The following is a 13,785-nucleotide window of genomic DNA, read 5'->3' as shown; positions in this document are numbered from 1 at the left end:
GCAAGGAAGGGGTGGAAAGCAGATGTCAGCTGACTGGGAATTAAAGGTTAAAGCCTGAATAAAATGTTCCCCATCCCAGTGAGAGTCAAATAAGACAAAACACTTATTTCAGTAAGTCTGGTCAGCATCCTCATTCCACTCAGCTCTAGAAGTCCCAAGTCCCAGCTCCACAGAATTCCCCAGTTAAAGGAGATCATTTCCTCCACTAAATGCTCATAACTCTCCCAACCCGGATCCACTCACTTGGTACTTGGTCAATAACAGTTACTGTACTGTCCCCATCCCATACTGTCTTTATGAGGAATCATTAGAGAAACCTCTCAAGAGCTCAGTTTCAGATAAAGAAGTACTTCTCCCAAATATCTGGTTGTTTTTATCTTATGTAAAACCACAAACCTTATAATATTGCACTCCCTTCCTTGTCCTGACCTTCAGGAAATTCAATGAAAACTCTACAGTCCTTCTCTACCAACTATCCAGACACTCATACATGCATTTTGTGTGCAGATCACCCACCAGATGCATCCTATTTCCCCACCTTTATTTTCCTTTTGTTCTAATTTTGTCTATTTTTTCCCTCTGTATCTCTGTAAGCTACTTCAAATAGTCTTTCAAGATGAAGTGAGGTACAAACAGTTTTTTTTAAATCCTCAGGTTGTTAACTTTGTATGTTAAAACCAACAGCAAGGGTTTTAATATTGCACTATAGTTATGTAAGATGCTGCCATTGATGGAAACTGGCTGAAAAATACACAGGACCTCCCTGTGTATTTTTTGCAACTTCCTGTAAATCTATAATTATGTCAAAATTAAAAGTTAAATAAGTAATCACAGTAAGCTTTCTAAGTACAGATATTTTATAATTTTGGGGGATCTCCCACAGTTCTGAGCACAGAGAAGACTACATATATCTATTGAGTCCATGAGTCCACAGAGAATAATTTAAAGGTTATCAGCTTTTTTTTTTTCTTTTAAATCTAAGAAACCTTATCCCTAGAGAAACTACTTGGGGTTAATTCAGTAAATCTATTTCCAGGGACCTATCCTGGGAGTTAAACAATGACCATATCACAGTCTAAATACCAAAAAAAAAGGTCTAAGAAAGCTGCCCTAGCTCTTGAAGGAGACAAAAATTAATTAAAATAGCTACTATATACTCTATCCAATGCTAGAAACTGTAGAAGAGAAACACAATTTGGTATCTACCCTAGAAAGTATAAACCAACTCATCATCCCAAAGGAAGAAACTACCAAGAGGAAGGGAAAGAAACACTTATACTCAGTATATCACAAGTTCCAGGGACTTTGTTAGCTTTTTACTTACCCCTGCCCTTCCTACCTGGTATCAGAGAATTCCAAACTAATGACATTGAGGACTTTCTCCCTCTTCCCACTGTAATAATATTTCACAAAATCACCGAGCTTCATCTTGCAGTCGGCCTGGCGGGTCACATCAATCACATCAATCTCTTTGTCAGAACCTGGAATAAAAAGATGGGTTCTGCACCAAGTGGTCTTGGAACAGGGAAGCCTCCCCTCCCCTCCTCACCTGTCCCAGAATGGACTGACACTCAAAACTTCTCACCTCAGACACTGTATTTGTGTGCACATGTTTAGGAGGTAGGGGTAGAAATCCCTCACACTCTCCTTAGATCTATGTGTTGGATCCAGGCCTGCTAGAGCAACAGAACAGGCTGACATACAGCCTCACTCACAGTACAATCCACGTGCCTGGGCCGTTTCCTCACTTCTCTTGCTATCCCCAAACACTCATGCCCGGGAGACAACTGGCACATGAGGGCAAAAGTCAAAGGCTTTCTCATCTCAATAGAAGAGAGGCCACCATGATCCCTGGAATTCCCCAAGTAAAAGAAAAAATGGGGCTCAGCCTGGGGGGTTGTGGCCTACTAGGAGGAAAAGGAAAAGAAAAGCAGGATTTGGGTTCTAGTTTTGCCAAAGAATGACTCTGGGTAAATCACTTTACCTCAGATTCCCAAGATGGCTAGAAAAGAAATGCAAAGGTAGACTGGAGGGGAAGGGTCACGAGACTTGATGGGAGTAAACAATGTCACAGTTAAGAGGGTACATGGTGCTTACCAACATAGTGTTCCACGTCCCGCACAGTGAATGATGGTGAGGGCAGCGTCATCCCCAGTCCATCCTTCTTCAAGACTAGGATGGGCACACTGAAGCTATTCTCTTCCAGGAATTCCACAGTCAGCTGACTTCCAGTGGGCTTCAGAATCACTTCATCTGAGCTGTGGGCCACGTGAGAGAAAGCCTGAGCCCCAGAGGCTCTGCCACTGAAGGCCTCACTTGATGCCGTCATTCACGTCATTCACACCAAGGGGTGGGGCCTTCCTTAGTGGACCTTAATGTGGGCCGGCAACTAATGGCACACACCTCATGTGCCAGGAAAGAAATGACCTGTCTGAGGCAAGAAGCCTGGTCACTGGCAGAGGTGGGGAGCTAAACGTAGGATATCTTGTCAATAGGGTACTCTTCGCTGCATGGCAAAAGAAGAAATCAGCCAATAGCCTGCTCAGAAAGAAAAATGTATCTGCAAATTTAGCTAATTTCCTCTAACCCAGAGCAGCATCACCCATTTAAAACATTGGCAAATAAAGAGAAAAGACTGATTTTTGAATGACATATCCAATAAAGGGTTAGTATCCAAAATATATAAAGAACTTACACAACTCAACACAAAAAACCACAAGTAATCCAATTAAAAAATGGGCAGAAGACACAAACATATATTTCTTCAAAGAAGACATACAGATGCCCAACAGACACACGAAAAGATGTTCAACATCACTGATCATCAGGAAAATACAAATCCAAACTACACTGAGATATCACCTGTCAGAAGGGCTAAAATCAAAAACAAGAAAAAAGTGTTGGCGAGGATGTAGACAAACAGGAACCCTCATGCACTGTTGGTGTGAATGCAAACTGGTGCAGCCACTATGGAAAACAGTATGGAAATGCCTCAAAAAAATAAAAATAAAGGGCGCCTGGGTGGCTCAGTTGGTTGGGAGACTGCCTTCGGCTCAGGTCATGATCCTGGAGTCCCTGGATCGAGTCCCGCATCGGGCTCCCTGCTCGGCGGGGAGTCTGCTTCTCCCTCTGACCCTCCCCCCTCTCATGTGCTCTCTCTCTCTCTCATTCTCTCTCTCAAATAAAATATTTAAAAATAAATAAAAATAAATAAAAATAAAAACGGAACTGCCATATGATCCGATAATCACACTACTGGGTATTTACCCCCAAAATATGAAAACACTAATTCGAAAGGATATCTGCACCCCTATGTTTATTGCAGTATTATTTACAATAGCCAAATTATGGAAGCAGCCGAAGTGTCCATCAATAGATAAATGGATAAAGAAGATGTGGTATATATGTGTATATATATACACACACAATGGATATTATTCAGCCATAAGAAGGAATGAAATCTTGCCATTTGCAACGACATGGATGGAGCTACAGAGTATATTGCTAAGCTAAATGAATCAGTCAGAGAAAGACAAATACCATATGATTTCACTCAAATGTAGCATTTAAGAAACAAAACAAAGGAAAAATAAAGAGACAAACCAAAAAAACAGACTCTTAACTATAGAGAACGAATTGATGGTTACCAGAGGGGAGGTGGGTGGAGGGGATGGGCGAAATAGGTGACGAGAATTAAAGAGCACACTTATTATGATGAGCACTGAGTAATGTATAGAACTGTTGAATCACTAGATTGTACACCTGAAACTAATATAACACTGTATGTTAATTATACTAGAATTAAAATAAATTTAAAAAAGAAGAAAAAGACAAGACTGATTAAAAAAACAATTTTTACAACCACTTTCTCAACACATACACTTAGTTAACTAGAAAACAGTTTTTTTTTTTTTAAATCATGCTAGAAATAGACTATTTGGCCAAGTTGTGTTGGAACAAACATCTGGAAAAATATTAAGCTCAATGTTTATCTCACTCTTTTACATAATTCTAGATGGATCTAAGATTAAATTGAAAAACATGAAGTCATAGAGTAGTAGAAAAAACATGGGAGAGACAAAGGCCCAGTAGTAATTAAAAATAGCAATAAATAAATTTAACTATATAAAAATTAAAATTTCCTACAAGGAAACTTAGGGGTGATATATCTTTTTGAATTAGTGTTTTCATCTTCTTTGGGTAAATACCCAGTAGTAGAATTACTAGTTCATATGATATTTTTATCTTTAATTTTTTGAGGACCCTCCATACTGTTTCCACAGTGGCTGCACCAGTTTTATTCCCACCAACAGTGCACAAGGGTTCCTTTTTCTCCACATCCTCTCCAACACTTGTTATTTCTTATCTTTTTTATTCTAGCCATTCTGACAGGTGTAAGGTGATAACCTCATTGTTTACTGTAGCATTATTTACAATAGCTAATATATAGAAGCAACCCAAATGTCCATTCATAGATGAATGTATAAAGAAGATGTGGGTGTACACACACACACACACACACACACACACACACACACAACAGAATATTACTCAGCCATAAAAAAGAATGAGCTCTTGCCATTTGCAACATGGATGGTCCTAGAAGATATAACTAAGTGAAGTAAGTCAGAGAAAGACAAATACTATAGGATTTCACTCATGTGGATCACGATGATCACTGAGTAATGCATAGAATTGCTCAATTATACTGTATAGTTGAAACTAACATAACACTGTATGTTAATTATACTTCAACAATAATACATGCTTAAATAAAATCTTCTTCCAGAAAAGCTATTATAAATCAGTTAAAAAACAGGCGTAACCCAATAGAAAAATTGTCAAATGACATAAGCAGGCAGCAAACAGAAAAAGAAATAAAGACGACTTATAAAGGCACAAAAATATATGTGCCTTCTTCATAATTAAATGCAAGGGAAAACATTTCACTTTTATCTTATCAGAAAGGCAAAAAAAAGTTTGATAGTAAAGAGTGTTTTGGCCAGGATATAGGGAAAGAGCCACCCTCATTCAGTGTCTAGTGGTAGTATGAAATGGATCGTCACTTTGCAAACAATTTAGCAACATTTATAAACATTTTTAAAGCACATATTCTTTGGTCTAGCAATTTCACTTTTAGGTAGTAAATCTACACATATACTTATCCACATATGCAAAAACTTAAGTACAAAGACATTCACTGCAGCACTTTTTTCTAACAGCAAAATACTAGAATCAATTTAAATGTTCAATATGGGATTGGTTAAATAAGTTATATACGCATACAATGGAATACTAAATGTCCATGAAAAACATTTGTATATGCTATTATGGATTAATCTCCAAGATATATAATTTAAGTTAAAAAAAAAAGCAAGATGCAGAATACAGAGTGTATTTATGCTTTTTTAGAAAAAGCAGGATACACACACACATACACACACACACATTTATATAAACAAAACTATTTCTTAAAAAATGCACAAGACATTGGTTGGCTGAAGAGATCTGAGGGAGGAGAAAGGAGACTCACTGCCTCTGAATAAACAAATCAAAGAATATTAAGTTGAAGAAACACATATTTTCTAAATAACATTTCAATTACAGGAAAACTGAAAATGGTTGCATGAATTAAAAGCTAAGCAAAAGAGAGTACTTTATTCATTACTTTTTCTAACTCATTTTTATTCAAGTAATTTATTTTTAATAAGTCCATTTTGATATTTTTAAAAGGGAAAAAAAAGCCACCTGGCTGGCTCAGTCAGTAGAGCATGAGACTCTTGATCTCCGGGTCATGAGTTCGAGCCTCATGTTGGGCAGAGTTTAATTTTGAAATAAAAATTAAAAAAAAAAAAAAAAACAGATTAAAAGGGGGAAATATTTTTTGATTTAAAAGAAATACTTGACCACCCAAACATTTTTTTTATTTTTAAAGTTTCCTTTTCTCTACAATGAGAGAATTAAACTTTCTGATTTTTAGACTCCTAATTGAAGCATTCCTTAGGCGCATGTAACTACCCTCTCCTGACAGGCGAAAACTGATTCCCAATCTACCAAAAGTTTTTACAAGCAGACGTTAACATACTCTGCATGTTAAATGAAACTCTAACAATGTTTCTTAGAAAATGACTAAAACAGGGGCGCCTGGGTGGCTCAGTCAGTTAAGTGTCTGCCTTCGGCTCAGGTCATGATCCCAGGGTCCTGGGATCGAGCCCCACATTGGGCTGCCTGCTCAGCAGGGAGTCACCTTCTCCCTCTCCCTCTGCCATTCCCCCTGCTTGTGCTCTCTCTGATCTCTCTCAAATAAATAAATAAAATCTTAAAAAAGAAAATGACTAAAACAGAAGATCCCTCCCCAAAGGGAACACACAGAACCCTGCAGATATTCCCAAATGGGGGAGGCACCTAATAGGACAGCTAGTGGGAAAGTTGGGAAGAGATGGATCCTAGCCTCCCAGAGCCCTGGCATTCACCAACCCTTACCTGTCAAAGGTCCTACTCCGGAGCTCTCGAATGAATGTAGAGCTTCCAGTCTTCACTGGCTTCCCCTTGTGTGTGTCATGCCCTTTTGAAGATACACGGCGTTTTTTCACTAAGCCAGAAAAAGACATGAGACTGTGAGTCCGAATGGCCATGAGCTATGGTTCCAAGAGCAAAGGCTTCAGCAGATCCTGCTTCTCTTCCAATCTAACAACCTCTTGGAGCACCTGGAGTCAACGAGGCCCTGACAAACTCAGGGCAAGTTCCTGGTGAGGCTGGTGCTTCCTCTGGGGACGTCCTGAGGGAGATAAAGCTCTGCACTTCTGCCCTCTCAGTGGGACAGCTGCTATAGCCTGCAGGGCCTACACAGGCTTTTGCTAATTCCCAAGCATTCAGGCAAAGGCAATCTCCCTTCCAAGCTTCCTTTGCTTTGTCTCACCTCTGGACCATCTCCTCTTGGAAACCCCAAGATCTACTTACTAATGGAGGGCCCATGTAAGACTTCACAGTTGGGGCAGTGGTAGAGGTCGATGTCAGCGGCCTTTTCCTCTTCAACACCAACACAACTAGAAAAGAGAAAAATCAGTCAAGGTTTATAGAAATTTTATTTTTCATAAGGTCTAGAACTGTGCTGTCCAGTAGACATCACTATTTACATTTAAATTAATTCAAGTTAAATAAAATTTAAATGCATTCCCTGCATCATACTAGCTATATTTCAAAAGCTCAGGAGCCACATGTGGCTAAAAGTTACCGTATTGGGCATATCATCAAACATATTCATTAATACAAAAAGTTATACTGAACCACACTGGTCTAAAACAATTATAACAGAGCTTAAAATGTAGACAGCAAAGCTTCATTAAGACTCAAAATGGTCAAGGGGAGCCTGGGTGGCTCAGTTGGTTAAGCATCTGACTCTTAATTTCAGCTCAGGTCATGATCTCAGGGTCCTGAGATCGAGCCCTGTATCGGGCTCCATGCTCAGCAGGAAGTCTGCTTGAGATTCTCTTCCTCTCCCTCTGCCCCTCCCCTTGCTCACACACACTCTCTCTCTAAAATAAATAAATATTTATTTTTTTTAAAAAAAGACACAGAATGGTCAAAGCTAGAAGAGATTCTAGAACAGTGCTGTCCAACAGAAATATAATGTGAGCCAAATATGTAAATTTAAATGTTCTAATAGCCATATTAAAAAGGTAAAAAGAAACAGGTGAAATTAATTTTAATATTTATTTTAACCAATATGTGCAAAATATTCTTACTTCAACATATAATCAAAAATTTAAACTTTATTGGGGCGTCTGGGTGGCTCAGTTGGTTAAGCGACTGCCTTCGGCTCAGGTCATGATCCTGGAGTCCCGGGATCGAGTCCCGCATCGGGCTCCCTGTTCAGCAGGGAGTCTGCTTCTCCCTCTGACCCTCCCCCATCTCATGCTCTGTCTATCTCATTCTCTCTCTCAAATAAATAAATAAAATCTTTAAAAAAAAAAATTTAAACTTTATTGAGCTATTTTACTTGACTAAATGAAAAGGACTGAAAAGAGTATTTTATAATCAACAGTGGTTCTGAGCAAAGGATCACAAGTAGTCATTTTTCTCTTCCTTATTTGCATTTTCTAATTCTCTACAATGAACATGTGTTATTTCATACTGTAATGTCTAAAAAAGATTTCATTTTGAAAATTTGAGTTTGCATGTATGTGAGGTGGCAATCTTACAAAATTAAACCCTTCCTCACCAAAGAAGTCATCAGCAGCCCTCCTAATAACTTCTGGCTAAGATCAAACTCCTAAATTACTTGTTCAGCCACACACAGCAGGGAGCATAAAAATAGGGCAGAACTCTATTAACTGTTTTGTCTGAGATCATGTTCACAAAGTGACTTTCTGGGATCAGGACCCCACCACCGTCCCAACCGCTAACCCTATGCCTGTAAAACCTGCTGCATATCAATATAAATTGGGGATATCACCATCAACTTGGTAGGTTTTTTTTTTTAAGGGCTCAGAGAATGTATATAAAGTGCTTAGCACAGTGAGCACAGAGAAGCACACCTCACCCTTCACCTGCCTAAACTTTTTTTTTAAGATTTTATTTATTCATTTGAGAGACAGCACGAGAGAGAGAGAGCGAGCGAGCAAGCATGAGCAGGGGGCGAGAGGCAGAGGGAGAGGAAGAAGCAAGCTCCCCACTGAGCAGGGAGCCAGATGCAGGACTCGATCCCAGGACCCTGGGATCATGACCTGAGTAGAAGGCAGCTGCTTAACCGACTGAGCCACCCAGGCACCCCTAAACTTTCTGTAAATATATTCCCCAGACCTTGTAGCATTAACTCACTTCCTTGAACTATATACTTTCTGTCTTACACTCGTTAGCCTTGGACACTGCTCAAGAAGGAACCCCTCCAGTTGTTCCTCTCTCCTGAACTTTCATCCCATATAGCTATGTGTGTTTTCTACCCCCAAACATCCACTGGTCATCGACATTCTTAACTTTTCTCTTGTACCCCCAGCAACCCTATTCCTTGGTAAAAAAACCTCTCTAATTCACATCCCCTTCAACAAACTCCTTCTTCACCTTCCTGGCTTAACTGATGGCAGCTTCTCCTAGGAGAAAGCCATTTCCCTGTACGAGTGCCACTCACTGTGGTCCACAGACTAATGTTGAGTTAAGTACAAAAAGTCAGAGTAAGCATCCAAAAACTTGTATGGCAATTTGACTGAGTAATTTTATGTCTATTGTTGAATCTAACAATAAAAAAAATTGGGGCTTGTACTTTGTATAGCTTTTTTTGTTCAACCATTTTTCTAGCAATTCATTTTTGATTTTGCCAAATGATTGGTCCATTACGGATTGGAAAGTTAAACCAACCAATCTGGTTCTTAGCCACAGAAAGTCTAAGAAGCACTGTGCTAGCCCTGTCAGGCAGAAGTTGTGCATTCTACCAGCCCCTTGTAACTCAGGGCTGCGCTGGGGGTAGACATTCCCCTCACTCTCCAGTGAGACTTTGAGATCATCTCTCCTCTACCCGTGTGTAAGATCTCTTACTCCCTTGAGCTTCGTATCATCTAGCCATGCCTCTTCCCACTCCTCTTCACTGTCAGCTACTCAACTCCCCAGCATAACCCTTTCACTCATTAAAGAACCGGCTCACAGATTTCTCTCCATCCCACGTCCTGCCAACATCCCACATGACATCAGTATTGATGCAGAGGCCCAACATCCTGGCCTCTTAGCTCTTTGACTTTCTCATCTTCAGAGGCTGCTCTGCCCACTCCCCTTTCAGCTATCAATTCTCATGGTCATCAACCAGACCTTGTCAACACTTGCAATTGCTCCACATCTGGAATATGAAACTCATACATTACACAATGTGACCACAAATGTAATCATCCAGCTCTCATTCATTATACATGTTCTTTGCCCTCAAAATCCCTTGATCCTACTTTTCACCTATTCTTAACTTCACCCCTCTTCCCCAATCCGGCTTATATTCTAGCATTCCTCACTTCAGCCATTCTCCTACAGATATCCTCCCTTGCCCCGCTGCCTTTCCATCACCCCCATGTGCAAATCCCAACCCTGGTTCAATCCAACCACGTAACACTGGACCATTGGACATGGCTGGAGAAAAATCACCCATTGGATTGGTGCCACAAAAAATTCACACTGTCCAAAATATCTGAGTCACAGAATAGCCAACACAATATCGAATGAAAACAACAAAGCTGGAAGACTGACGCTACCTAACTTCAAGACTTACTGTAAAGCTATGGTAATCAGGGGCGCCTGGGTGGCTCAGCTGGTTAAGCGACTGCCTTCAGCTCCCAGGGTCCTAGGGTTGAGCCCCACGTTGGGCTTTCTACTCAGCGGGGAGTCTGCTTCTCGCTCTCCCTCTGCCCCTCCCCCCTGCTCATGCATGCACTCTCTCTTTGTCTCTCAAATAAATAAAATCTTTAAAAAACAAAAAAGAGGGTGCCTGGGTAGCTCAGTTGGTTGGGCGACTGCCTTCAGCTCAGGTCATGATCCTGGAGTCCCTGGATCGAGTCCTGCACCGGGCTCCCTGCTCGGCAGGGAGTCTGCTTTGCCCTCTGACCCTCCCCCCTCTCATGTGCTCTCTCTCTCATTCTCTCTCAAATAAATAAATAAAATCTTTAAAAAAATAAAAATAAAAAACAAAAAAGATTTGAAAAAAAAATAAAGCTACAGTAATCAAGACAGTGTGGTACTGATGAAAGATAGACAAACAGATCAATAGAGCAGAATAGAGACCCCAGAAATAGATCCACGTAAATATAGTTAACCTTTGACAATAGAGCAAATGGGACAAAAAGATAGTCTTTTCAACAAATGGTACTAGAACAACTGGACATCCACATGCAAGTGAATGAATCTAGACACAGACCTTGTACACTTCACAAAAATGAACTGAAAATGGATCACAGATCTAAATGTAAAGTGCAAAACTATAGCACTCCTAGAGGATAACATAGGATAAAAATCTAGATGAGCTTGGGTATGGCAATAATGACGTTTTAGATGTAACACTGAAGGCATGATCCATGAAAGAAGGAATTGATAAAATAGACTTCATTAAAATTAAAAACCTGATCTTCGAAAGACACTGTCAAGAGAAGGAAAAGACGAGCCAAAGACTGGGAGTAAATAGTTGCATAAGACATATCTGATAAAGGATGTTATCCAAAATATACAAAGAACTCTTAAAAATTAACAATAAAACAAACCCGATTAAAAAATGGGCATAGGACGCCTGGGTGGCTCAGTTGGTTAAGCGACTGCCTTCGGCTCAGGTCATGATCCTGGAGTCCCTGGATCGAGTCCCGCATCGGGCTCCCTGCTCGGCGGGGAGTCTGCTTCTCCCTCTGACCCTCCCAACCCTCCTCCCTCTCATGTGCTCTCTCTCTCAGTCTCTCTCTCTCAAATAAATAAATAAAATCTTAAAAAAAAAAAAATGGGCATAAAGATCTCTATAGACACCTCACCAAAGAAGATATGCAGATGGAAAATAAACATGTGAAAAGGTGCTCCACATCACATGTCATTAGGAAAATGCAAATTAAAACAAGATATCACTACACATCTATCAGAATAGCCAAAATTCAGAACACTGAAAACACCAAATGCTGATGAGGAGGCAGAGTAAAAGGAACTCTCATTCACTGCTGGTAGGAATGCAAAAATGTACAGCCATTTTGGAAGACAGTCTGGCAGTTTCTTACAAAACTGAACATACTCTTAACATACAATCCATCAATCACACTCCTTGGCATTTACTCAAAGGAACTGAAAACTATGTCCACACAAAAACCTACACATGGATGTTTATAGCAGCTTTATTCATAACTGCCAAAATCTGGAAGCAACTAAGAGGTAGGTGAATGAATAAATAAACTGTGGTACATCCAAACAATGAAATGTTTATTCAGCGCTAAAAAGAAATGAGCTATCAAGCCATGAAAAGGCATGGAGGAAACTCAAATGCATATTACTAAGTAAAAGCAGCCAATCTGAAAAGGCTACACATTATATGATTCCAACCCTACAGGATATTCTGGAAAAGGCAAAACCACAGGGACAGTAAAAACGTCAGCGATTGCCAGAGGTTAGGAGGGGAGAGAGAGATGAATAGGCAGAGCACAGAAAATCTTTTTAGGGCATTGAATGATACAAAAATGCTATAATGGTGGATGCATGTCATTATACATTTGTCCAAACCCATAGAATGTACACCCACCAAGAGTAGACACTGATGTAAACTATGGTCTTTGGGTGATAATCATGCATCAATGTAGGTCTGTCGATGGTAAATGTACCACTCTGGTGAGGAATGTTGACAGTGGGAGAGGCTATGAATGTGGGGACAGGAGGAATATGGGAAATCTCTCTACCTTCCTCTGAAGTTGACTGGGAACTTTAAACTACTCTAAAATATAAAGTCTACTGAAAAAATATCTGGGTCATGCTTCCTCACAATCCTCCTGTATTTCCCTGCTCCGGTCTCTCTCCCATTATCCACAGTGGCTATTTCAAATCCTTGATTCTACTACCTCCCTCTCCTCTCTCAGAAAATGACCCTGCCTGCTTCTTAGACAAAATGAAGTAATTAGAGGGGAACTATCTCGGCTTCCCACACTGAAGCCACCTCCTTCTGCACCCATCCTTTCCTCCTGTTACAAAGAAAGGAATATCCTTCCTCCTTACTAAAGTCAGCTTTTCCACCTGGGTCACATCTTTTTTATCTTCTCAATCAATTAACCCTTCTTTCTTCAGTATCTTCAACCTCTCCCGCCCTCCTTTCTTCCTTCTCCTTCACAATAGCATTTAAACAAGCTCACCTGGATCTTTACAGATAAAAAGGAGAAGACGCTCCCTCCGGTCTGCCCCTCTCTGCCGCTTCACAGCCAAATAGCTTCTTAGCTTAAACCTGTGCAGGTTCATAATGACTTATCTGGACAGTCATCACTTATATATAGTACAAAACTCAAAAGGTATAAAACTGTATACAGTGAAAAGTCCACCTACTTCTTGCCACCTGGTATTGTCCAGAGACGTTTTACCAGAGCCAAAACCTTTAAAACAGAGTTCATCGATATTCTGACCTCCTTAGGGATACACGCAATAAGCACTTCTCTCCTTTATCTCAGTTGATCTCTTAGCGGCATTATCACAGAAGGTGCTGACCCTCTGCTCTCTCCACTTGACAAGCTCTCTACCCTTGACTTCCAGAACACCCCGTCTGTCTGATGTCCAATTCTTCAGTTAACAAGAGTTGATGAGCATCTGCCAGGCCCTGGTCCAAGTGCCAGGGAGGTAAAGACAGAACAAAGCATATAAAAATACCTGCCTTCATGGAGCTGACATTCTAGTGGGGGAAGCAAACAAGAAACAAAATAAATCAATGTAATTAGTAAAATATATTGATCATAGTGAGAAAAGCCAAGCGGAGAAATCCAGCAGGAAGGGGAATATATATGCATGTGTATATATATTCACACACACACACACACACACACACATGGGTTGGGGATGACAACAGTGCCGAAATTTTAGGTAGGGAAGCCAAAAGGCACTGAAATTTTATGTAGGAACTCAATGACAAAATGACTTTTTTTTTTTTTAAAGATTTTATTTATTTATTTGACAGAGAGAGAGAGCACAAGCATGGGGAGTGGCAGGCAGAGGGAGAGGGAGAAGCAGGCTCCCCACCAAGCAAGAAGCCCGATGCTGGGCTTGATCCCAGGACCCTGGGATCATGACCTGAGCCGAAGGCAGACGCTTAAC

At 40.3% G+C, this 13,785-nt stretch overlaps 1 protein-coding gene across 7 annotated transcripts in view; it reads right to left on the bottom strand.

The window, feature by feature from the left end:
- Positions 1–13,785, bottom strand: part of PHF8 (PHD finger protein 8) — a 94,904-nt gene that overhangs the window by 66,790 nt on the left and 14,329 nt on the right. For all 7 annotated transcript variants that reach the window (XM_081808840.1, XM_081808841.1, XM_081808843.1 and 4 more), the window contains exons 3-6: positions 6,961–7,046; positions 6,484–6,592; positions 2,098–2,258; positions 1,340–1,481 (exon numbers count right to left, since the gene is read on the bottom strand). In XM_081808840.1, the coding sequence (XP_081664966.1) occupies positions 1,340–1,481; positions 2,098–2,258; positions 6,484–6,592; positions 6,961–7,046 (498 nt within the window). The remainder of the gene's footprint in view (positions 1–1,339; positions 1,482–2,097; positions 2,259–6,483; positions 6,593–6,960; positions 7,047–13,785) is intronic.

Source organism: Leptonychotes weddellii, chromosome X, assembly GCF_054177405.1.
Source record: "Leptonychotes weddellii isolate Sample4059 chromosome X, ASM5417740v2, whole genome shotgun sequence".
Classification (NCBI taxonomy): domain Eukaryota; kingdom Metazoa; phylum Chordata; class Mammalia; order Carnivora; family Phocidae; genus Leptonychotes; species Leptonychotes weddellii.
This window is presented reverse-complemented; position numbering and strand designations above follow the sequence as displayed.